The sequence below is a fragment of the Syngnathus leptorhynchus genome, chromosome 13, assembly GCF_054491065.1.
Source record: "Syngnathus leptorhynchus isolate UIUO chromosome 13, UIUO_Slep, whole genome shotgun sequence".
NCBI lineage: Eukaryota > Metazoa > Chordata > Actinopteri > Syngnathiformes > Syngnathidae > Syngnathus > Syngnathus leptorhynchus.
The window spans coordinates 1,129,360-1,153,337 of record NC_141207.1 but is presented as its reverse complement, the minus strand read 5'-3'; the positions used below and the strand labels follow the sequence as shown (position 1 = coordinate 1,153,337).

The 23,978-nt window shown below is 46.7% G+C and overlaps 4 protein-coding genes across 7 annotated transcripts in view; 2 read left to right on the top strand and 2 right to left on the bottom strand.

The window, feature by feature from the left end:
* Nucleotides 1-2,612: 2,612 nt before the first annotated feature.
* On the top strand, nucleotides 2,613-5,075 carry LOC147046800 (uncharacterized). The gene is made up of 5 exons (XM_085928541.1): nucleotides 2,613-2,918; nucleotides 3,899-3,944; nucleotides 4,459-4,731; nucleotides 4,809-4,897; nucleotides 4,963-5,075. Exons 1-5 carry the CDS (start codon nucleotides 2,613-2,615, stop codon nucleotides 5,035-5,037), a joined length of 789 nt encoding a protein of 262 aa, XP_085784667.1. The 3' UTR covers nucleotides 5,038-5,075.
* Nucleotides 5,076-5,907: 832 nt separating this feature from the next.
* On the bottom strand, nucleotides 5,908-8,551 carry LOC147046799 (uncharacterized). Its single transcript, XM_085928633.1, has 7 exons — nucleotides 7,901-8,551; nucleotides 7,517-7,702; nucleotides 7,310-7,363; nucleotides 6,951-7,072; nucleotides 6,648-6,822; nucleotides 6,454-6,573; nucleotides 5,908-6,272 (listed from the first exon to the last, which is right to left on the bottom strand). The coding sequence occupies exons 1-7, from the start codon at nucleotides 8,030-8,032 to the stop codon at nucleotides 6,219-6,221; spliced, it is 843 nt and encodes a 280-aa protein (XP_085784759.1). The 5' UTR covers nucleotides 8,033-8,551; the 3' UTR covers nucleotides 5,908-6,218.
* Nucleotides 8,552-8,662: 111 nt separating this feature from the next.
* On the bottom strand, nucleotides 8,663-15,491 carry hps3 (HPS3 biogenesis of lysosomal organelles complex 2 subunit 1). 2 transcript variants are annotated; one of them, XM_085928631.1, is made up of 24 exons: nucleotides 15,361-15,491; nucleotides 14,990-15,126; nucleotides 14,826-14,897; nucleotides 14,608-14,701; nucleotides 14,467-14,540; nucleotides 14,124-14,336; nucleotides 13,885-13,936; nucleotides 13,665-13,747; nucleotides 13,431-13,578; nucleotides 13,196-13,346; nucleotides 13,027-13,109; nucleotides 12,739-12,910; nucleotides 12,504-12,585; nucleotides 12,218-12,375; nucleotides 11,233-11,341; nucleotides 10,944-11,161; nucleotides 10,468-10,645; nucleotides 10,136-10,369; nucleotides 9,872-10,069; nucleotides 9,602-9,796; nucleotides 9,339-9,443; nucleotides 9,065-9,271; nucleotides 8,904-8,991; nucleotides 8,663-8,805 (listed from the first exon to the last, which is right to left on the bottom strand). In XM_085928631.1, the coding sequence occupies exons 2-24, from the start codon at nucleotides 15,038-15,040 to the stop codon at nucleotides 8,678-8,680; spliced, it is 3,093 nt and encodes a 1,030-aa protein (XP_085784757.1). In that variant the 5' UTR covers nucleotides 15,041-15,126; nucleotides 15,361-15,491; the 3' UTR covers nucleotides 8,663-8,677. The 2 variants fall into 2 exon arrangements, with proteins under 2 accessions (XP_085784757.1, XP_085784758.1); XM_085928632.1 differs by having other exon boundaries at nucleotides 13,455-13,578.
* A 4,601-nt stretch (nucleotides 15,492-20,092) lies between these two features.
* Nucleotides 20,093-23,978, top strand: part of bcar3 (BCAR3 adaptor protein, NSP family member) — an 18,807-nt gene continuing 14,921 nt past the window's right edge. For all 3 annotated transcript variants that reach the window (XM_085927346.1, XM_085927345.1, XM_085927344.1), the window contains exons 1-3: nucleotides 20,093-20,240; nucleotides 23,228-23,414; nucleotides 23,511-23,741. In XM_085927346.1, coding sequence (XP_085783472.1) covers nucleotides 23,236-23,414; nucleotides 23,511-23,741 — 410 coding nt within the window. In that variant the 5' untranslated portion in view covers nucleotides 20,093-20,240; nucleotides 23,228-23,235. The remainder of the gene's footprint in view (nucleotides 20,241-23,227; nucleotides 23,415-23,510; nucleotides 23,742-23,978) is intronic.

The window sequence follows — 23,978 nt, the reverse complement described above, 5'->3', positions numbered from 1 at the left end:
AGGGATTTGAGTTTCAATGATCTACAGCCTCCCTCTGAACACCCCTTGCTCCCAAGCTGAGGGTGGAGCATGAACAAAGAAAGAGCAAAAAGCAAAATCATTCCTGGAAATGAGCATAATACACTTATGCTGGCTGGAGAGACCTAACCTGGTTGTCACCATGAAGATGAAAAGAAAAATCCTCTTTTGGATCTGTTTGTATGCATCTTTTCAAGGTAAGTTTTGCTTCAAGTATTTTGTCGTTGGAAAGAGGCCTGATTTTTATGACTGAAAGGATTAACAAAATCACTTAAGAAAACTAGATGGATGGAGATATGGACAGACAGACAGACAGACAGACAGATAGACAGACAGACAGATAGAGATAGAGAGATAGACAGACAGACAGACAGACAGACAGACAGAGATAGAGAGATAGACAGCTAGAGATAGACAGACAGACAGAGATAGATATAGATAGACAGAGATAGATATAGATAGACAGAGATAGATATAGATAGACAGAGATAGATAGATAGATAGATAGATAGATAGATAGATAGATAGATAGATAGATAGATAGATAGATAGATAGATAGATAGATAGATAGATAGATAGATAGATAGATAGATAGATAGATAGATAGATAGATAGATAGATAGATAGATAGATAGATAGATAGATAGATAGATAGATAGATAGATAGATAGATAGATAGATAGATAGATAGATAGATAGATAGATAGATAGATAGATAGATAGATAGATAGATAGATAGATAGATAGATAGGCAGGCAGGCAGGCAGGCAGGCAGGCAGGCAGGCAGGCAGGCAGGCAGGCAGGCAGGCAGGCAGGCAGGCAGGCAGGCAGGCAGGCAGACAGACAGACAGACAGACAGACAGACAGACAGAGATACTTTAGTGATCCTCGGGGGAAGTTCAGTTGCCAACAGTTAAATACATAAATAGATAGGCAATATAAACATCAGACACAAACAAATCAATAACAAAAGCGAGGAAGACGATAGATCCTATTAAATTAAATAGATAGGTCAATAATAAATATTATTAATTAAATAGATCAAATAAATAAACAGACGGATCAATGTGATGGGCACAAACATGTTTCCACAAAGAACTTGTCTGTGAACATGCACTCTACTTTCAACACTGAAGCGTAGCCTAGTCTTTATTACATGTCAACTTCTCAATCTAATTTTTGTTTTTGTTATTTAAGAGGCCTGTCTGGTCAGGGTTTATGATAGTTATAGTTTGGCAAACTTTATTTCTCTTAACAGCCAATCGACTAAACGTGTTTTGTCGCATAGATATAACTCATGTAGACAGACATTGGTCTGACTCAGTTTCAAACTACCGTAGTAATAGATTCAGCTCAGCCAACCATGACTGCAGGAACCAGCACTGCGGCAGCATTGGAAGACGATAACTCAACCACGCCTGGGATTCTAACCAACCCTAGCAGTGACCTCAATATTGCACTTGTTTCCCACCAATATGGAACAACAACCATGGAAAAGGATTTGAGAACCGCATCTATCATTTCCACAAAAACTACTTTGAATAGAACAACGCCTGCAACAACTCAAGACCCATTAAAAACAACCACAGTTACAACCAGTAGAACCACACTTGCGACAACACAGGCGTCCCAAAACACAACCATATCCACAAGTCCTGGAGCAGCTATAACATCCACGACTTCTGCACCCCAAAAGACACCCACGTCTACAGCTAACTCAGAATGTTCAACCACAGCAAACAGACTCACAGCAGCTCCAGACATAGCAATGATCGCATCAACAACCAAAAACATTTCCATGACAACCACCATCACAACTACCGCTGTCGGTATGGCTACAACTACCACATCAATCACAAATAGGACTAGTGTAACACAAAATACCAATACAAGCATATCGTTAACACCTAAGTCGATGACTAGCATCCCCGTGACTACTGCAACCCAAACCTCAGATACCAGAAGCAAAACCATGACAACAACCCCAAACACAATCAAATCTACAAATGCTGCATCTGCAATGTCCAGGACTGAAAATACAAGCACAAAGATAGCAAGAGTTACTCGCGTGCCAAAAAGCACAGGCTCTTCAACCACAACAAACGTCACTCAGGATTCTAGCATGTCCTCATCTGCAAGAGCTAAGACATCTTTGATTAACATCACCACACCCCCACAAAACTCAACGATATCCTCAACTAGCCCAATGCTGAGTGCAATACCAACAACAATGACTAGCGCAAAGCAAATCCTCAATACAATCTTAGCCCAAACAGCTGAAAGCGTATCTGTGACTACAGCAACCCAAAACCCAACAGCGGCTTCCAAAAGCCAGAGCTCAACTGCGAGCGTATCCCAAACATCCGATACGATGACAAGCGCGCCTGTCACTACTGCTGCCCCGAGCCCATTGAACGCAACCATTTCGACAACTAGTACAATGCCAAGCACCTCAACGGACACTATGACAATCACAACAATGACGACCCGAACCCACAACATAAATTCAACGGTATCACCTGAAGCAACAAGCATACCTGTGATTACCCAAAGCACAAAAATAGCAACCGCAACCATTTCGACATGGAGAGCAATGCCAAGTGCAGCACCTGCAACAGCAACGACAACCACCGCAACCGTGCAAACAAGTCCTGCGACAGCATTGCCATCACTAAACACAATCGCCCCACCAAAAAGCACTGAATCTTCAAGCATAACAAAGAGCCCCGTGACTGCAGTCGGTCCAATCACGACTGATTCCACACCTGCAACAACCAACACATCTATGACAAGCATGGCCACTACGCCACAAAACACAAGTATTCCCACAACCGGCACAATCCTGAGTGCTCCGATAGCAACGACAGCCAAGACCAAGTGCCAGAACACAAATATAACTGTGTCATCAACAAGGACAAGCGTACCTATGACCACTGCAAGCCAACAGCCATCAAACACAACAATGTCTGCAATAAGTGCAACACAAACCGCCACACTTGCAACAAGAAGCACAACTCCAAACACAAGCGTGTCCACAAGCGCTGCGACGCCACTTAGCATGACGACGGCAACTCCTGACACAACCGTGTCCACATCTGGAACAAGGAACACATTGGAAATCACCATCACGCCACAAGACGACATTAAATCTACACCTAACCCTGTGCCAATCTCAACAGCGTCAAGTGTGGCAACCATGCCTACCACACCCCAAAATTTAAATACAACAATGTCCCTGACACCTGAAACTGTGTCAAGCATACCTGGGATTTCCAGAACTCATACAATGACCAGCAGCACACCTGCAACAACACAGACCGATGTGATCATCACAACCTTCAACCAAACCAGATCCACAAATCCTGATAGCGAATCCCAAAGTCCAGCAACATCTACAGCAACGACGGTCCCGAGCAGCTTACAATCCTCAACCGCGGAAAACAGACCCCTGATTACGACCACTCCAGACAGGAACCTGTCCACACTTGATAAAAGCACAAGCGTGACCGCGGCAACTCAAAACTTAACCAAATCCACAACCAGCGCAATCCCGAGTACCGCAGTGACAACGGCAAGCACAGCAATGGCCACTGCACTTGCAACAAAAAGCAAAACAACTCCAAACACAAGCGTGTCCACAAGCGCTGCGACATCACTTAGCATGACAACGGCAACTCCTGACACAACCACGTCCACATCTGGAACAAGTAACACATCGGAGATCACCATCACGCCACAAGACGACATTAAATCTACACCTAGCCCCATGCCAATCTCAACAGCGTCAACTGTCACAACGATGCCTACCACACCCCAAACCTTAAATACAACCATGTCCCTGACACCTGAAACTGTGTCAAGCATACCTGTGATTTCCAGAACTCGTACAATGCCCAGCAGCACACCTGCAACAACACAGACCGACGTGATCATCACAACTTTCAAGCAAACCAGATCCACAAGTCCTGATAGCACATCCCAAAGTCCAGCAATGACGTTGCCAAGCACCGCACAATTCTCAACCGCGGAAAACAGACCCTTGACTACAGCCACTCCAGACGCTAGCCTGTCCACACTTGGAAAAAGCACAAGTGTGACCACGGCAACTCAAAACGCAACCAAGTCCTCGATCAGCGCAATCCCGAGCACCGCAATGGCAATGGTAAGCACAGCAATGGCCGCCACAGACCAAAACTTAAATCCAACCATGTCCCTAACGCCTGAAACAGTGACAAGCATACCTGCGATTTTCAGAACTCATACAATGCTCAGGAGCACACCTGAAAACACAGAGACCAACGTGATCATCACAACCTTCAACCAAACCAGATCCACAAGTCCTGATGGAGCATCCCAAAGGCCAGCAACATCTACACCAATGACAGTGCCGAGCGCTACACAGTCCTCGGAAAATAGACCCCTTCCTATGGCCACTCCAGACACAAGCCTGTCCACACTTGGAAGAAGCACAAGCGTGACCACGGCAACTCGAAACGCTACCAAATCCACAACCAGCGCAATCCCAAGTGCTGCAATGACAACGACAAGCGCGGCAATGGTCGCCACACCCCAAAACACGTATACAACCATTTCTCAAACTTCCGAATCACTGCCAAGCACACCTGCGGTTACTGCGAGTCCAGACCCTTCAAACACAACCATGTCCAGAACCAACACAACAACCGCATCTACAAAAACGGTGACTATGCAAGGTGAGCATTTCCTTTGACTTCCTCTTATGACATCATTTTGATATTTTTGTGTCTGTATTAACCTTTCTCAATTCCAGCCGGCCCTTGGTTTTTGGCCCACATGAAGATGAAGTTAAAAGTGGTTGATGGGATTAGCAATGACGACATCATTGAATTTATTGACGCGGTAAGTGCTTCGGCAATACAGAATTTATAGTGTACTGGAATTTTCACTTTGTTCTTTTGATGCAGCTTTTCAGAGAGCAGCTTCTGAGGGGAGCAACTTACACTATCAACGTCACTCAAATAAAAAAAAGGGCCCATTAAAGCTTCGCTGCTACTACTGCTGGATTGATCGTCAAGAATCCTTACAAGCAAAGCGTGATGATTATTTGCGCGCGTCTGTGTGAATAAAAGTGTTAGGGTGAACACATTATTTTGATCATGATTATGTTGGAATGTTGACTAGAATAATTAACTTTGTTAAAACCTTCCACCTTACCTTGACTTGTTGAAACTTTCCATGTTCCCTGTAGTTGTTGAAACTTCCCAAATGATGTGGAAAAAATTCTTGCTTAACCAGTTTGCAGAGGTAACCCCCAAAACATGTTCACTCTCACCTCACCCTGCATTCTCTCAAATAGGCTCTTGCAAGGGCGGCTCGGTGGCGCACTGGGTAGCACGTCCTCCTCACAGTTAGGAGGGTGCGGGTTTGTGTGGAGTTTGCATGTTTTCCCCGTGTCTGCGTGGGTTTTCTCCGGGCACTCCGGTTTCCTCACATATCCCAAAAGCATGCTTTGTAGGCCGATTGAGCATTCCAAATTGTCCCTAGGTGTGAGTGCGAGTGTAAATGGTTATTCGTCTCTGTGTGCCCTGCGATTGGCTGGCAACCAGTTCAGGGTGTCCCCCGCCTACTGCCCGATGACGGCTGGGATAGGCTCCAGCACGCCCGCGACCCCCCGTGGGGACTAAGCGGTTCAGAAAATGGATGGATGGATGAAGTCAAACTGCTTTCAAGCACCTCTGTACCACACAGGATGATGATGATGATGGCTTTCTCTGCTTGCAAGCGTAAAATGGGCAAATTGTCTCATGTGTGGTTCTTGCATATAAGTGGGGAAAACTATCAAAAATCTTCCTAAATACTATATGCGCGTGTGGTGCAATTACTATATCAAATACCAATCACAGACTATATTGGTCAACTCAAAAGTTTAATTTTTAAGAACAATTAAAAACACTAAAAACCAAACCTTGGTCATTCATACTACTTGAACTTAAAATTTTGGTGAATTTCATTTTTTTGTAATCAATCATGCTGATTTTCACACTTGTCTGCAAACACCTTTCACTTGGCTTCAGGTGGGCATCATTGCATGAAAAATTGATACAGAAAAGGCTTTTTCCCCCGTTATCTATCTCCCAGCACTTCCCACAGCTGTCTAAAGTGCAGCCAATAGACCGTATTCGTATGCTTGGCGAGATGCGGCCAGAAATTGGTCCACCAATTATGGCGTTTCAGGTCCGCAAGCCACATCCACGCAGCCGGGAGCAGTGGCAGCCTACAAGACAAAGTCACTCAAACAAGGTCCATCTACAATTTGAAATATTTTTTCTTTCAATGGAGGAGTGTTTTATGAGGTTTTTTTTTTTTTTATTCATATTTTTTCTTCTTCTGAAAACTCAAGATGTTTCAACCCCCACATTTGAATGGAAAAAAGAAATCCAAAAGAAAAAGTTAACCTGCAGGTGGTCATGGTGGCTGAGGATATAAAGCGCCCCCAGTCCTGAGATCCTGAGGACCTGTGCTCCGGTCCAACCTTCCGCAGGTGTGGGCGGGACAAAGAGAACCTGGTGCATGCACTACAGAAACAAACCCGTGGTTGCTCATTCGATTCAAAAGCCAAAAAGCGAATCCCCGTAGATGACACGCGTACCTGTAAATACGAGAAGGAAAAGCATCGTCCGGCCTCTTTGGCAACTCTGCCTCGGAAAAGCGCCGCCAACCGACTCTTTATCTGTTTGGCTGACCACGCGCGATCGATGGTGATCCTGGAAGTCAGTCCCAATGCTGAAAGTGCGGCTTGCGCATTGACTTGTGGTGCCGTGTTCCTATGGAGACACAGAATTAGAACACCTTATCCATCTTTATTGTCTCAGCTGGTACAACATGGGAACTGCTACGTGAGGATTATTCATGGACATCACCAGGAGATATTGGATAGATTTGATCTCATCACCTGCCGATTTCTCCTTCAACGTAGAGGCCTCTGGGCAAGCAGAAAACATCTTTGACCACCAGGCCACTCTGCTGAGGAGTCGGCGGCTTCCATTTCATTCGGTTCGCTTTGCAGCCAAACGTCTGCAAGAGGTTCAAGATCAATTTGGTTCCTCCATGCAAATAAAAATGAAATTAAAAAATATCCGAATTGCTACGTTCAAGTCACAAAAACAATGGACAACAATTTGAGGTCATTGACTGATGACATCACGAGTGCCCCTTTGGATTTAGATTAGATTATCACAAGTCAACATGTGCAATACTGTGTACAAGTAATCACACAGACAAAAAAAAAAAAAAAGGAAAGACAGTTGTTACCGGGGTGATGAGCCCCACAAGTTGAGCCTCAGACTTTGTGAGGTGAGGAAGCACCTGAGACAGCAAAGAAAAAATTTTGCAAGTCAGCACTGTCCTTCTACAGATAGTAAATAATGTGACTGAAGACTGCGAGCAATTAGGCCTTTCAAAGAGAAAGGGCAATTTGGATTGATGTGCTAAGGTTACATAACGAGCACATGACGCTACCTCCATTTCTATCTCTATATCCTCCATGAAGACAAGGGGAGGGGGACGGCTTCCACAATTTGCACTTTCTCTGGCTCGGGTCACCGTGTTGGGTTGAGGTTTGGACTTCTGTACTCCATCTTGCTGGGCTTCAACCTCCAGTGTTGGCTCTTCCTCACAAATGAAGACCAGAGGATGCTCCAAGTTCTTCAGCATCAAAAAAATCAAATAATATAAAAAAAGAAATGACAGTAGCGACAAACAGTTGTGTTGATAGTAGTTATTTTTTTTAATGGCTTGCTTTTTGGTTGTGACGACTTATTATTCTATCAATTTCAATGTCAACCTACGATGTTTCCCACAAAGGGCCACTCCTTGTTGAAAGCAGCAACAGTGAGCTCGTACCTGGTAAGCACAATGGTCTTCCTCCAGCTCTTGAGTTGGAAGCACTTCACAGGTTTCTTGCAAAGAGAGTGATTCCATCTCGATGTTTTCCTTGATGGCCAGCAAAGTCTCTTTCCTTTCATTTGACTTCATCCTAATTTGCAACAACTGCAGCTGATTAGCCCGAGAAGTGCTTAGCTTTGTTTTTTGTCAAGACTGACAACTTATTCCTTAGCTTGTTAAAACCTTAAAACCTTGCAAGTTGGATCCTTCATGCGTTTTTCTTGACTCCTTCTAACTCATTTAATGTCTTTTTGTGGTTTCTTCTGCTTGAACCTACCTTTCCATTCTGAAAGAGGCATAAACTCATCACCCCAGCTGAGCTCTTGCAGCAACTCTTCAGCCCTGATTGGTTTGCATTTATACTCGTGCCTTGCCATTGATTGGCCAAGACAAGTAGTCAGGGGAGGGGTGGTTGATCGCACAGCTCCGATTGGACAATGTTGACCTTTTACAAGTGTAAAAAAAACAACACGGGTGACCTTTGTGACTGTCGGAACTCATACATGCGCTGCTTTCATCATGTTAAGTGTTCAAACCCAATCGCCGCTGAATGTTTGCATGATATATTTCAGTGATGAGCAACGAGGCTCAGCCCCCAAGAGGCACAAGTAGTCCGCAGGCCTGTTCCAAGACAAAGCCGATGGCGTGACCAATTGGCACTGTTTGTGACATACGTACTGTAAACAGTAACTAAAGCAACAGTAGCCAACGTGATCAAAAGTTTGCGTGCACGCGTTAGGACAATAAGTGTCTCTGGCTGCAGGTCAACAAGTGAGGTAAGAAGTACGAAGCTGTTCCGTCATCGGGTATGAGCTCCAAAAACTCTGCAGGACTTGTCTCCGTGGCAACAACCACCAGCGTCTCTGTTGCGATCAATGAATGTAGGAGTAAATCTTACCATTTGAAATTTGCATACAGTTCTGTATTGAGACACACGTTGCGGCTAATAAAGCGCTTGTACCTTTGAGAGCCGCCAACAGAATGCTGTTATCCGAGGCGGTTCTTGTCCGATTGCAGAGTTCTGGGAGCAGCTTCTTCCACCACAAATCCTAAAGTTGGAGCGCACTTCATGAGCGAGCAAAGTAAAACCCACAGCATCCACTGGCACTCCTACAGACTGACCATGTGTTGATCTTGCAAGTGGTGATTGGCGTAGGCAATAATAGCCTGGGGGCATCGCTCCAGAAGCTCTTCAATGCTGCGGTCATACTGCCCCCTTCTGGTGGCGCACAGGATGTGCAGGCTGAAGCCCCACAAAGTTTTGTCTGGCAGACTTTCCAACAAGGGTGTGACTGAGCCCACAGACAGTGACGGTCCGCAGAGGAGTGACTGCAGACAATGCAAAGTGGTCCGATCCTACAGTACCGATAATGCACTTAAGACTGTTTATTCTTACCTGCATCTTGTGTAACGCCTCCTGATGTTGAAAGTTGGTACTGTGAGGTGGACTGAGAACAAAAAGCCACGGATACAGCGCACCGTAATGGGAACAGGAATTGATCTGAAACAGACCAACCACACCGAGATTTTTCAAGATGATAATTATTTTCAATAGTTTGACTAGAAAGTTGTATTTGAATATTTGGGCAAAACATCTCAATGTGTTATTGTTTTCTCCATCTATAGATTTTGAGGTGAAAAAAACGTCAGCAACTTTACCAGATCGTCAGCGCTCTTCAACGACTTCCGCGTTGGAGCTTCGTGGAGACATTTGTCTGTGCTCGTGTGTATCAGTCGCTCGATGTAGACTGACGACAATCGGAAGAGAAGCTCTTGAATGACACCTTGTTGTGATGATGCCATCAGCGTCGCCTCCCAGAAATCCACCTGCCAGCTGTTTCCACAGCTCAGCATCTACATATGCGTGAGAACGCTTCTTATCCCTGGGCCGGCCTCTGACGACAAAACGTTGCGACCACTCGATGCTACCTGAAACATTCGGTCCACCTGCTCAAGGTGAACTTTGTTGTTCTCGTGCAGCGCGACCATGGACGCCACCAGCAGGCCGGGCTGGGACTTGACCATTTGTTGGCTCAACGCCGTGGGGCGGATGTCAGCGTGCTGGCCTCCACCTCCGCCGTGCAGCAGCAGCCTCGGCTCCTCGATGAAGCCATACACCAGCGCCATCTCAAAACGCAGATGCAGTTGTAAAGTCGGAGCGGATAAAGTCGGCACCCCTCCCCACCCTCTCACCTCGGCATGTCTCTCCATCAGCTGCGCGTACTGCGGCGGATCATCCAATCGCAGCGAGATGGTTGCCATGGTGATTGTCAGCGCAACAGACACACCTGCGCTGTCTTCCAGATGTTGCAAGATTCCAAGCGTCCGGTGAGGGTCCACATTTACCATAGTTGGGCTGGCGCACACGCCGACAAGCTGGGAGGGTTCCGATTGGCTAAAAATGTCGATGACCTCATCGGCCGCTTCCTAGGAAAACAAAAAGTGACGCATTTGTTGCGACGACACAATAAGCTAACGGTGTGGCTCACATCTGCAGCTTTGGTATTGTGGCGTGTCCGCATTACCTGAGTGAGATGCAGGTCAGTCTCTTCTAAAAGGAAATGCTTCAGGTAAAACAAAAAGCCCGGGCCGTAGGTGTGTGGGCTGCTCGGGAGGGGGCGGTTCCTGGCCATGACGTCGATGACCGATAGGCCCGACATTCTGTAGTAAGGCAACGCCTGGTGACAGTGTCTCTGGCTTCCCCTTTTGTGATGACGACATAAGAGCGGAATTTGAAGAAGAGCTCAAGAAGTCCTTCTGATCCCAAGTCTTGACACTAGCGTTTAGTTAGTTTAGAGAGCAGTTCAGTCTAACTGAAGCGAATCGTCTTCGGTTTTAAAAGAACTATAACAATTCTGCGATTTTGGTTCAAAATGATCCAAAATTATTGAAATCAAAAGGAAACTGACTTTATAACAAAAACAATTGAATTTGTTTTTCCCCTTCTCACGACGGCAGGGGAGGCGTGATCACGTGATAAGATGAGGTGAGAAAGTGTCACCTGCTGAAACAGTCTGCCAGCTGAGCGCAGTTCTCCCTGAATGCCTCCTCCAACTCTGCTTCGTCAGGACGGTCGCGTGCGGGGCCGCCGCCGCCGCGCCACCACGGCTGACGAGGTCGGAGCGAGGCCGCACGGAGCAGCAGGTGAGCTTCGCTCAGGAGGTGCCCGAGGCTCTGCGCTTGCTGGTTGTTCTGCGCGTAATGCTGGCTGTATTCAACCTGAGCAACGGACAAAAGAGGTTTGCGCATTTTGATGAAAGCCGCATTTCAAGTCACGCCCGATACGTTACCATTTCTCGGTAGAGAGCGAGTGGAGCGACGGTTTCAATCACATAGAGGTTCCATCCGTGTCCGACAGCACCGGTGTCCTTGGGAGCAGACGCGGTCCACCTCCTGGTCCTGAGGTCAAAGGTCACACAGACAGGAAATTGGAAATATACTCAAAAAGAACACGTTGACCCCAGATTTGGGTCGAAGTGGATAAAGGAATGAAACCAAGGCTCTGATACAGACTTCAACATAACTAAAAAAATAAATAAAAATGCCGCAGCATTAGAGATATCAATCAACACAAATATCATCAAATAAAACTATCCATCCATCCGTCCATCTTCTTCCGCTTATCCGGGGTCGGGTCGCGGGGGCAGCAGCTTTAGGAGGGACTCCCAGACTTCCCTCTTCCCAGCCATTTCATCCAGATCTCGGAGGATCCCAAGGCGTTCCCAGGCCAGCCGAGAGACATGGTCTCTCCAGCGCGTCCTGGGTCGTCCCCGGAGTCTCCTCAGGGAGGCGTCCAGGAGGCATCCTGATGAGATGCCCGAGCCACCTCATCTGGCTCCTCTCAACGTGGAGGAGCAGCGGCTGTACACTGAGGTCAGTGACTTCCACCCCAGAGATTGGAGAGTCCGCCTCAGAGTCTCCAGGCCCTGCTTCCTTAATGGAAGGCGTGTCAGTGAAATTGAGGAGGTCTTCGAAGTACTCTCCCCACCGACTCACGACGTCCCGAGTCGAGGTCGGCAGCCCGCCATCTCCACTGTAAACAGTGTTGACCGTGCACCGCTTCCCCCTCCTGAGACGCCGGATGGTGGACCAGAATCTCCTCGTGAGCTGGGCTTAGACCGTCGTTAGTTTTACCCTACTGATAATGTGTCGTCGCAATAGCAATTCAAATGAAACTATAGTGAACAAAATAAATAGTCAATGGAATCGTCGGTGTGAGTTGTGGCTATTGCTCGTCATAGTGTGAAATGGACGTTTTGTTTTGAAGCGACATACAAGCCTCGACGCTGCGTGTTGCGTTCGCTCTCCTCCGGTGCGTCGACGTCAGCGGCAGAGAAGAGAATGACGTGACGGCTGTACGTGCACACCGAGCGAAGGCCGATGAAAAGCTGCATCCTCAGGGCGCACACCTCCAGGTTGCAGGGCGGACAAGCCTGCCGACACGCAAAGGTCACTTTTGGTAGGATCCGCCCACAACAACTATTTTTTAGGTTGACAGATTTGTCTTTGGACTGTGGCTCATCTCCCCGTGTGTTTTTTTTTTTTTTAGCCAGACTCATACCTTCATTGTGGTATCGACGTAGGGGTCCTCCAAGCGGGCCGCGACTGCTGCGCAACGCACTGTGAAGCACTGCAGTGCGCTCCTGACACACAATCAGAGCCACATTCGCACGTGAGTCACATCACAGTGACGGAATTCTACGAGATTAACTTCGGGATTAAACGAGACAGAAAAGCAAACGCGAGCAAACGTGTCATGTACTTCTGACTGTCAAGTATTCATTTCCCAGACTCACTTGGTAATGACGTGTAAGAGGTGATCTGTGAGGACGGCTTCCAAGACCTTCTCTGGATACTGATAAGTCGAGACGAGCTCAACTCCACCTTTCAGGCTGTACAGGTAGCCGGTGTTAGGAAGGGAGAAGAAGCAGAACACACAAGTCGGTTCTCCAACCGCAGACTGGCCGCCTACAGAGACAAGGACGCGCATATAATATCATATCATGTCATCATAAATTAAAAAAAAGATAAATATTGTAATTTTAAACACATCTCAGTGATGCATTGGATTGCGTTCAACTAACTTGTGAATAACGGTTGCAGTTTTAGGGAGTGAAGCTGCGTCTCCTCCACACCGCAGCCCTGAAAGTAGTCTGGAGTAAAACGCCTACAGGAAAGACATTCGAGATATTCAAAAAAAAAGAAATCATCACTCTTGCTTTCAAAATCGTATTCGATCCAATACAGACGCACCTGAAGAGAACATAGGAGAAGGTGTTTTGTCCTCTGTCCTCCAGACCCGTTTTCTCGATGCTGACGGGGATGTCGCAGTCTCGCGCGCGCTCGCCCAGCAACTCCTGGCGTCGAGGAAGGAGCAGGAAGTCCACCTGGTCCTCAGCTGGATCTGCGCACGCGAAACACACATTCCAACAAGCTCATTAGCAACATTAGCAAGCGTTATATCAAAACAATTTGTCAAGACACACACATTTTTGGATGGAATCCTCCTCACCATCTTGAGGCGCTTCGGATGACTCCTCTGGCACCGGGTCTTTTGGTTCATAATCAGCATCCAGTTTTAGGACCAGCACTTCCAGCTCTGCTTGCACAGCTACGTATCCTGCGCACAGCGCCACCTTGAGGGAAGCAGGAGATATTCACGTCAATGGACAAAGACGCAGCTCACGTCATAAAGTAAGGGTACAACAAACACTCAACATACCTGTTTAGGTTTCGTTCCCGGAAGATGCAAGATGACGGAGCGTTCAAAGTCTAGAATGGACGCGTTTTGGTTTGAACTCTGATCTACAAGCAAAACACGAAACACGTCCAAATTAAAAATTTGGAAGTAGACGACGGAAAAAGTCCCGTATGAAGAGGGAAAGAAAAGCTTTCAAAAGCTTCTATGGACACGACACACAAGAAACACACTTGAGTGTTACCTGAGCTCGGACTGGCGCTCTGCTGGCCGTTTGAAGGCTGTTGTACGTTTGGCTGGGTTTGAAACCACAAAGAAAACATTTCAAACAAAAACAGCATGTGAAATCACAGATAGTCCACTTGGTGAACATCTTTCATTTCAGTATCTTTCATCCAAGTCAATATCATTGCTGACCAAGCATTTTATTTACAGCAAAAGCCCAAAAATATGAAACACGCCGTAGCCCGGTTTTGCACTGACCGTGTTTTGCTGGTTGTGTCTTCTCAATGTAAAGAGAACCAGAGTCTTGTCACAACCAACCAGGAGGTCGCCCGTCAGTGGGCAACAGGCCACAGCCACAGGACGCTCTGATAAGGGGATTTCAATGATCTCCATCTGGGCTCCGCCTCGCTGAGAAGCCCCTCGAAGGAAGTGGCCCAACAAGCGCACTCCAACGCGAGCCTTTTCCTCGGCCTATGAGAGGAACATGCAACACAAGGGCAAAGTTAGCTTCCCGTGTGGCACATTAAAATAAGGAAATACTTGGACTTATTAAAAACCATCAGAACTGTCTTTCAACAGAATGATGTGACAAATGCCGCACCTGGTAACGCCAGTTGGTGTAGGCTCTCAGGTAGGTGGCGCTGTTCTTTTCCTCTATCGTGACCAGGTAGTCTCCTAGATGTGCGATACAATGTCAACGTGAACTCGTTGCTGGAGTGGAGAAAGAAAGATCGGGCTCTACCGATGTCGCTGTACAGGATGCTCCTGACCGTGCCCATGGTAGCAAAGCGACAGATGAGAGGGCAGCCCTCCTGCTCCAGATTGTAGGCTTCCACCTCAAGACAAATCAGGCAAAAAAGGAATATCTTGAGTTTAAGAAGAGGTTGCTACATATTGTGGCTCAAATTACAGACAGAGTATCTGATATGTTAATACTTTAATAATAATAAGAGTGTGAACCTTGCATCCTCCAGTCGCAACCACAAACAAGGCAGCGCCTCCGCAGCAGATCAAGCCAGGCTCCTGCTCCACCTGGTCACAAGGGCAGCAATGAGCTCAATGATGATGAATGACGTTTAGGTTGGCCGGTGTTACATGTCAACTTGTTCCCCGGCTCCACTCACCTGCACAATCTGTTGTGAGGCGTAAGGGTGGCAGTTGTAGACGTGCACCATCTTTTAGCCACCGTTAGCTGATTCAGTCAAAAAAAGGCCAAGTGGAAATTCCGTGTTCTACTTTCACTTTCATCTGCAGGATAGCCCTGGGAAATGCAACCAACGTTAAACTCTAAATGAAGAAGCTCGTCTTGTCACAAATGTGCAGTGAGTGTGTGTTGCATTCCTCTAATGGACATCACATGCTGCAGTCTTGTGAGCTGAATGTGGGAGCTGAAGCAACTCATCGATTTGAGCTCCTTTCACCTTCTCTAAGCTCACAGTCGACTGTGATAGGAGCGCATTTACAATAAACAAACACAAGACGCGTCTACGTCTACCTGTTTCGTTGTATGGTTGTGGCTTTATCCGCTTTTCATCATCGAAAGCTGCCGCTGAAGGTTTTCATACCGCAAAGTAGGAAGTTGATGTCAACAACGGTGACCACGCCCCCGGAACCTCATTGGCTCATTCAGTCGTTTTTTTTTTTATTTATTTTTTTTTTTTTAGTGCGATTATTATTTTTTTAAACATATTTTTTGTTTATATTCCTATAGCATTATTTTTCCCTTGAAAGCCATTGAGTCAGTCAGTTCATTTGAATCCCAGCCTAATATGTGCATATCAAGCTTGGAGCACTTTCCTGATCTCACTTCAATTTTTTATTTAAAAGGTGCGTTAATTGAGTGTAGATTTTTCTACTACGTCCCATGGCCTAATTAGCACCCTTTCAGTGTTTTGTACAATTTTAGGATTTCTTTATTGTGCAGCTAAAGAATTTGGAGGACAGCACTGTGTTGTGTTCATAACGCCAGGGGGCGCTTTGGCCAAGGACAAGCCGTGGTGAATAGTAATGAAGGACAAACTTGAATGACTGCAGCCAGCTTTGGCATTAGAACACTCATGATGTGATGTACAAAATACACTTCATAACATTTTTCAAGTGTATGTCCTGTTCCTGGGTATTAAATTGTGCCTGCTCCTCCCCTCGTCCTGCTGCTTTCATTAGCGCAGAACAACCTTGGGCCGAACTGAACGCACGCAAGATAAATGACAGACTGTGTCATGGCGGGACCTTCACAACTCAAACTCGCACAGCTCAAGGACTTGTTGTTCTGTCGCCTCAGCAATAACAAACTCTTCTCTCGTCTCATCTCCATTTGTGTGCGAATCCCAAGTGACATGTTATCTTTATCTGCTCATCCAATGCCGAACCACAATACGAACTCTCAATCCTGTCCGGGGGAGTTGATTTAATGGCTGTGGACAGTTTTTCCTTTGCAACTTACAACAAGGAACCAAAATTTCCCACTTTGCTCCATTTGCTTAGTACTTTACGTGGAGTTGCAAAGGAGGCATCCCGAACCGTACGCTATTCCAGCATATCAGAACTATCAGGAGCTTTGTTGTAATGTTGACTTAATGTCTGGCCAATGTTGGTGGCGTCTACAAGCTAAGTCATGCGCTGCTAATCCTGGATGGTTGAGAAGCAACGAGCTGGACATTGTTGATATAATATTCCGAAAAGGGGCAGATGTGGTGGTGATGTTGAAAGGCATCCCTATTGAAAATGGCTGCATCGTAGCAGCCGATGAATGTAAAGTCTTTCAAATCCTAAAATATGTCGTAGGGGAGCATAAAAACGCAATGTACCTTGAAATGTATTCAGAGGAACTGTGGCGACACATCATCGCTAAGGACAGGACACCGAGAACATTAACTGCCATGACTGAGGATGTGCAGGGACGTAGCGCTCAGCCAATTACCTTAAGTGAGACGAAGGGGACGTATGGTGCTGACTGGACCCAGAATGTGTTCGACGCTTCGTGCAGGACTCCTCACTCACATTGCATGGACGACCTGTGTGTGTTTCTTTCTACTAGTGACGAGCTTGTAGAATGGACACCAGACACACATCACCGCCACAACACATGCCGTCCAAAGAACACTTCAACGCAAACTTGATGTCATGGCAGCAAATGTCAGACAATAACCGATGATGGAGAGTCATCCGTGGAGGGGTTTGCAGGCCCCAATGATCCTAGGAGCCATGTTGTCTGGGGATTCATGCCCCTGGTAGGTGAGGGGCCAGACAAAGCACGGCTCAGAAGACCCCATATGATGAAAAAGACAAATGGACCTAGTTTTCCCTCGCGTGGGGTCGTAAGGTCGTTGGTGCCTGTCGTGGCGGCAATCCCCGAACCCGCTGGTGGACACCGGCGGTAAGGGATGCCGTCAAGCTGAAGGAGTCCTATCAGGCCGTTGGGGGACCCTGGAGGCAGCTGACAGGTACCGGATGGCCAAGCGGAACGGAAGAATTTTATTTCAGTGTATTTTCTACAGGAATCCATCTAGAGAGTTTTCTTGCCATCTTTCATCCAGATGATACTTTGGCAGGACTGCCACACAGATGCCTTTTATTTGTGTTTAGTTTTCTCCACAAACATCACGAGTAGTTTAGCTGCTTGCGATTCCATCGGGAGACAATGAGAGTGGTGGATTGTTCTTCAAAGATAATGGAAATGAAAGCGGGAACAAAAATGAAGCACGCAGCTGCGTTTGATAGCGTCAGACAAAGCGATACGACCAAATGTTCACACGGAGCAATTCTGTCTCACGCTCGAGGTTTTTTTTTTTTTTTTTGTGTTTGTTGACGAGTCCAAGCGCGAGCTCGTACGCGTTCTTCTATTAGGAACCGAGAGCGCGAGGTCATCTCCCGAGAGTCTTCTTCTTTCTGTTGAACTTTTCCCTGTGGCTTGGACCTCCGCCGGTTCCCATGACCGCATCGTCTCTCCAGAGTGCTGCCGCAGCATCCGATTTCTCATTGAGTACGCCGCTATAAATAGACTCATGGAGATGCAGCCCGCCGAGTGAGCCAAACCGGCTCGTCTGCTAACAAAAGCCAATCACGGAGGGACTTTGAAGGGGAAAACAAAGTTCAGCTCAGCTCAGTCGGCCAAGACCGCATTAGAGGACAATCTCCTCTTGGCTCGGTCACTCTAATGCCTTTACTGGCTGCGCTCTCCAGACCCAAGGGCATCCGTTTTACCAATCACATTAGACTGGCACCAGTCAACCTATTGAATTAAGTTGCAAAATAACATCTGCACCAAGCACATTTCAGCAAACTAGGTTTAGGTTTTAGGAGACACCTTTTTTCGGGAGGGGGGGGGGGGGCTCCTTGCACATTTGTGTCATAAACGGAACATAAATAAATTAAATTAATAAATAAAACTGAGTCAGTGGCCAAGTAGCCACTTCCAGTGGTGATTTGTAATCAGGTCGGCCAATCTGATGTCACCCGCAAGTGGAGCTCTTACAGTTCCTTATAAATGTACTTCATGCATGTTGACCTTGTAGATTGCGCGCTTGTTTATTTTATATCACGTGCTTGTTTAACCACCGGACATTGAGCCACTATCCGACTTGGTGTTGTGAAGGAAAGGTCCGTTTCCTCTCCACCAGGGATAGACTTGTCAACAAGATTTGTGGTTAGCGCCACAGTTTCGTGTTCTTACTTTATGTACTGTAAATACCTCCCTCAGTCCACTTGGTGTGTACTGTTACCACAGACCTTGTCATCTACGTAATCTAGCATCTGTCAAAGCAGAGAAGATCCAGTCCAGACAATTCTGAGAAGCATTCACACTGACAGTCAATGAACCTTAGGTGCACGTTTTGGTGGGAGGAAGCATCTTACTCGCAGGAGTGACAGCTACGTTGGCAGAAGGATATAAAAAGGCTCAAGATACGGCGAGGAGCCATCTTTTGTGGAGAATTGGAGTTGATCATTGAAATCCACATCCAGCATGTAACAGGAAATCCACACGAGTCACCATAAGTGAGGCAACTCAGCGCTGGATTTTGAGCAACTCAACCCGAGGCTGTGAAGCAAGAAGGATGAGGAGTGGCCAAACATTTAGCCGTTTACACTCAACACGTTTTTGACAGAAAACACCCGCCGGATAGTTTATCAGAGATGGGGAGTGCGTCCAACGAGGGAGGCGGATGGGGGTGAAGTTTAAATGAAGGAGGTGGCCCCGTAAAGTCTTTCTAATCCCACAGAAACCATTTGAATGCCGACAAAATGACTCTTTAAGGCCTAAAGACGTGCAGACATTATCAGGAAGTGCAGGAAACGTCTGTCACGGTGTGAGCTTCCGGCCGTGTGTACGTAGAAAGGCGCTAAAAGTCTTCTTGAGGATAAAGACTTGAACTCGCTGCCTTCCTGTGTTGTGTGCCATTAAACCAAGATCAAGCAGAACAAGTCTAAAAATACAATGTAGGAAACGAAAGGAAGATGGGAAGGAAATGTTGCGATGGAATTTACTCTCGATGAGAGAACATGCACACAGTCAGAAGAAGGTGTCATGAAGGTTTCGTGATTTTGCAGACGGTGATTTCAAGCTGACTCACCGTCAGGTTCCTGGAACTCACACCCTCCCACTTACCAAAAATGCCAGGTATTTTCGAGCGTGTGTGGAGAAGAAATATGGACTTTGCTACTCACATGCGCCCAAACATACTTGCACATGGACGTGTTATTAATGTTAGACAAAACGGATTCACAGGAGGACAGAGGCCAGGCAGTGTTGTCCTCATACTTCTGTTGATCTCGCTTCTCTTGAAATAGTTTCATCCATCATGGGGCATTTTTAACACCCTTGTGATAAGAATAGATGCCGTGCTGACTAAGAGTCAACACTCCCTGAGTCGAGTGCTTCAACTTCCTTCGGTCTGACCTAATTAAGTTGCTCAGAAGAATCCAAGCGGTGAGTTTCCCTTTCATGCGGCAACGTGAGGTCACACATCCAAAGCCGGTCGCGTTGCGTGCAAGAGATCCCGCGCAAAAAGGCCGAGAGCAATGAAATAAGAAGAGATGAGAGGAGGAGAGTGGCACTTGCACAGGGGAGTTTTGTTCAGTGCTGGGGGCAGGAGAGGAGTTGTGGGCGGGGCGGGGCAACTGAGGGGGGGGGATTGCAAGACGCAACTTGGCTAAAAGAGAGAGAAGGAAACTCCTCCTGCACAGTAGATGAGGAGGAGGGGGCTCGCAAATCACTCCTCAGAGGGGGGAAGAGAGGAAGAGGAGGGAGGGCAGAGCTTGGAGGAGCGCACCACGGCTTGTTCTTGCCTGTCCGAGAGTTGTTGTCCTCCGGCCGGCTGCTCATCAGACGATGAGCCGGCAAAAGTGTGATCGAAGAATATAAAGACGGATCAGCAGGTGAGTTTCATGCCATCTGCTCTTCAGGCTATTTTCATCTTTTATTGTCACTGCTGACTTTTTTTTGTCTCAGCTCTTGCAACTGCCAAATGAAACGTATGATTCAGGCTAATTGTGAGTGTTATAATTGGGGGAACATCCTAAGGCGCCGTGTGGAGCTGCGCTCGGGCGAGTTCCTGCTTGAAGCCTCAGCCAGGAATAATTACAAGACCTTGATGAGACTTTATTTGGTTTGGTGAATTGTGGCTTAAGTTTTTGACGCTGTAAGGCTCACTTATTCACCGCAATGTCAATATGACGGGCGTTTTGTAAAGTCATTGGATGTGAAGTGGTGCCAGCTTGACAGCTTTGTTTAGAAACGCTTTGACTTTGACCTCTCGGTCGGTTATGAGAACGTGTCTTGAAGAGAGATACTGATGGAGATGGACGGCCGGCTGCGCGCACACACACACACACACGCACGCACATTGCTGGGCCCACATAGTGAAGAGCGCAGTAGGACACCTCTTTCTGTGTCCAAACAAAGGCCGGTTCTGAGCCGCAGTCATGTGACAGTTGTTGCCATTGTTCACTTCAGGCCAGGGGTGGTTTAACTAATGCGCAAATGTTGGATGCCAAAGCAGGAAGACACTTTTGGCTCACCAGAGGAAGCCGTGAATTCCCAAGCATGTTCTTGTTTGCGTTCTGCTGCCTTCCGATACTGACAAAGATTTGCCTCCATTCAACGCAAAGGCGTGGTTCGACTCTAAACTTGGTTCCTGTGAATTCATTCTGTTGAGCCTTCTGCAATGGTCCATAGATCCCCAAATTATGAAAGCTAAATTGAGAGGGTGAAACTCTATTTCCTAAACAGCTTGGAGTCAGATCTGTGCCATTATATCCTTATTGCTGTTGTGCTGTTGTATTATTATTGATATTGTTGTATTGATCTTTTATTGGGAGTAAGTTGCCCGCTGTTAAAATGTTTACAGTGCCGTTTCCTCTTCCTGTGTTTCCCCAGCCAACGCTGTGCGCACTGTTGATGTGTTTTCTTCTTCTGACCTATGACCCCCTATGTGAGTTCACAATGTGTCAAAGGTTTTACTTGTCATTAAGTGGATGTTTAAAAAAAAAAAAAAGAGTCGACGTGAAACAGGACGTGTTGTCCTGTCAAGCTCCGTGAGCATCATTCCAACGGTGGCGCTAATGGCCAAACAAAACAGCAGATTTTCGGATGGTTACTGCAATGTGCTTCATCCGCTCAAATTGCAAACAGCGATCCAACTGTTTCACATCCTCAACTTGTCTACGCAGGAAATGAAATCGGACTTTGCCTTCTTGAAGCACAAATGCCTCAAAAGATGACTGCTGACATAAAAAAAAAAAAAACACTCGTTCCTGCTAACCGTTTGACAACAATTCTAAAGTGTTACGGAAGGAAGGCCCATAAACGATGACCGTGCACTTGGATTAAAAATCGGGGCGAGTCTACTAGTCAAGTAAAAGCATGTCTAAGGGGAAAGACGCTATCCGTAGGGATGAAAAAAGCCAAGTAAGTCTAATAAAATGTGTAACTCGGGACAAGGGCAAATTCAGTTTCACTCAAGTTGCAAATTAAAAACGGGATTGAGTGAAGTAAGAGAGAAGAACGTCTGTGAATTCACTCAGTGATAGTGATCCTTTCTTCCCCAAAGAAGGGATGCGTGTCAAGCAGATGGTCGGGGCCACACAAATACACAGCTGACCACCCCCGGGGGTCTTATAATAGGTCCTCTTGTCATCGTCGTGGCCCTCGCAGGAATCCCCGGTCCGGTCCGAGCCGAGCCCATGCGCCTCAGCTGGACCTGAATTGCTTTTACGGCGGTTTATTTGGGTGAATAAACTTTGCTTGTCATGCTGAAAAGGCCCACGGTGGTCAGCTGTGCCCGCTACTAAGCCCGCGTTTGCATTTCGTCTCAATAGAAGGCCCCCCTGCTGTTCTCTTTCCTGTCTCAAGTGGTTGAAGGGCCAGATTACACAAGGTCACTTGAACACATATTCAAAACCCAAGTGGGCTTTAGAATTGCTCCACGATACTGCGAAATTTCAATTCCAAAGTCGAGTCATTTCGTAAATCAAGAGAGGCTGACCTGGCACTTCGCTTCCCAGTGCATCTATTCTGGCAATGGACTGATGATTTTATGGGGCGTGTCCAGGATGATGAGTGATGAGTGATTCCATGCAGATCGTTGAGTCATCGTCACGCAGCGGGGGAATTTAACAGGAACAGATTTCCATCAGAGCCAAACAATTTGGTTACCGCCATTATTCTCCGTAGACACACCCCAGCAAATAAATAAAGTCAAGTTATATATTTTATAAACAAGCTCGTCACACATGTATTCAAGTACAACCCCCAACAATGCTCACTTTGGAAGTGAGGACGCCAACTGTTGAAGTGTCGTAGGCAGGTCTGGACTGCCGGCAGGCCAGGCCAGCCCGGTCGGCACATTAACTTGCTGTGGTGGGATAACACGGGATGGAATTCATCTGCCTCATGTCGAACATTCCACTGTTTGTTCAAACCATTCTTTCACTTCACCACCCCATGTGGACTATTTATAGACATCCAATTTGGAATCTAGAATTCTTAAATCTTATACTGATCAATCTGATAACAGTCATTATGTAACATAACAATGACATCACATGTCTTATAAACGTATGTCTTTTTTTTTTCCGGAGGAATATCAGATTAACATCCAATAAACACTGGAATCCGTTTAGTTCCCTTTGGAATTGACTTGTGGACACAACAAATGGCCATCACAAAGTCACGCAATGCTTGGAATGAGGAATGTGTTCTTTAAGTCCACGACAATGAGAAAGGGTGTGTGAGTACGGAGAGCTGTTCTGCTCACTCTCTGGATTTACATGACTTTGTGTCGAGTCGCTGAACGTTGATTTACGCTCATATTTGTCATACAGGTAGAGCTGAAGATGATGATGATCGTGTTGTTGTTTTGCAGAGCGGAGGATGATGGCCGAGGGGCGTTTTGCCAGCCTGCCCAGGTCGCTGCACGCACATCACACATTAGGAGGCGCTGGCCACATGCACGCCCCCTCCCTAGGCGCTCCTAGTGGAAGTAGCTGCCCTTCAAGAAAATTGCAAGCCTCCGTTGCCTCCTCCATGGATCTTCTCAGCACGAGACAGAGGTGGGCCGGATGGATTCAAACTTCCTCATCAAAAAACGAGTCCTTCATTTTGTAGAGAACGATGAAGGAAATAAAAGTTTTTCATCTCTTCTTTAGTCCCGTCGCAGGATGTAACGGATCAGAGTTCCCCGTCGCTCCGTACCAGCAGATCTCCATTCACGGAACGCTGCCTCGACGCAAGGGAGGGGACGCCAACATCTGGGACGCCAGAGCCAATCACACTCTGCCGGCGCTTCGGCGGACATCTCCCTTGCTAGCTGGACAAGTTCATCAGTCCGTGACCTCGCGACCGCTCCAAAATATTGTCGACGACTTCCACAGTTACGGGTAAGCAAAAGTAGTCCAGATAAACTTGTTGCATTTCACCAGCCACAACATCAAGCACAGCTGCAAAAACAAATGGCACTTTGCTTGAAGAAGGTAATTGCTTATGGTAGACCCAAGATAACTAAGAAGAGTGATGGGACATTGCAATTTCCTGGGAAATATTGTCAAAGGGATCTTTTGAAAATGGGACCATTGCTGTTGTTGAACATTTGCAGATGTTTAGGGGTTTTCGCACAG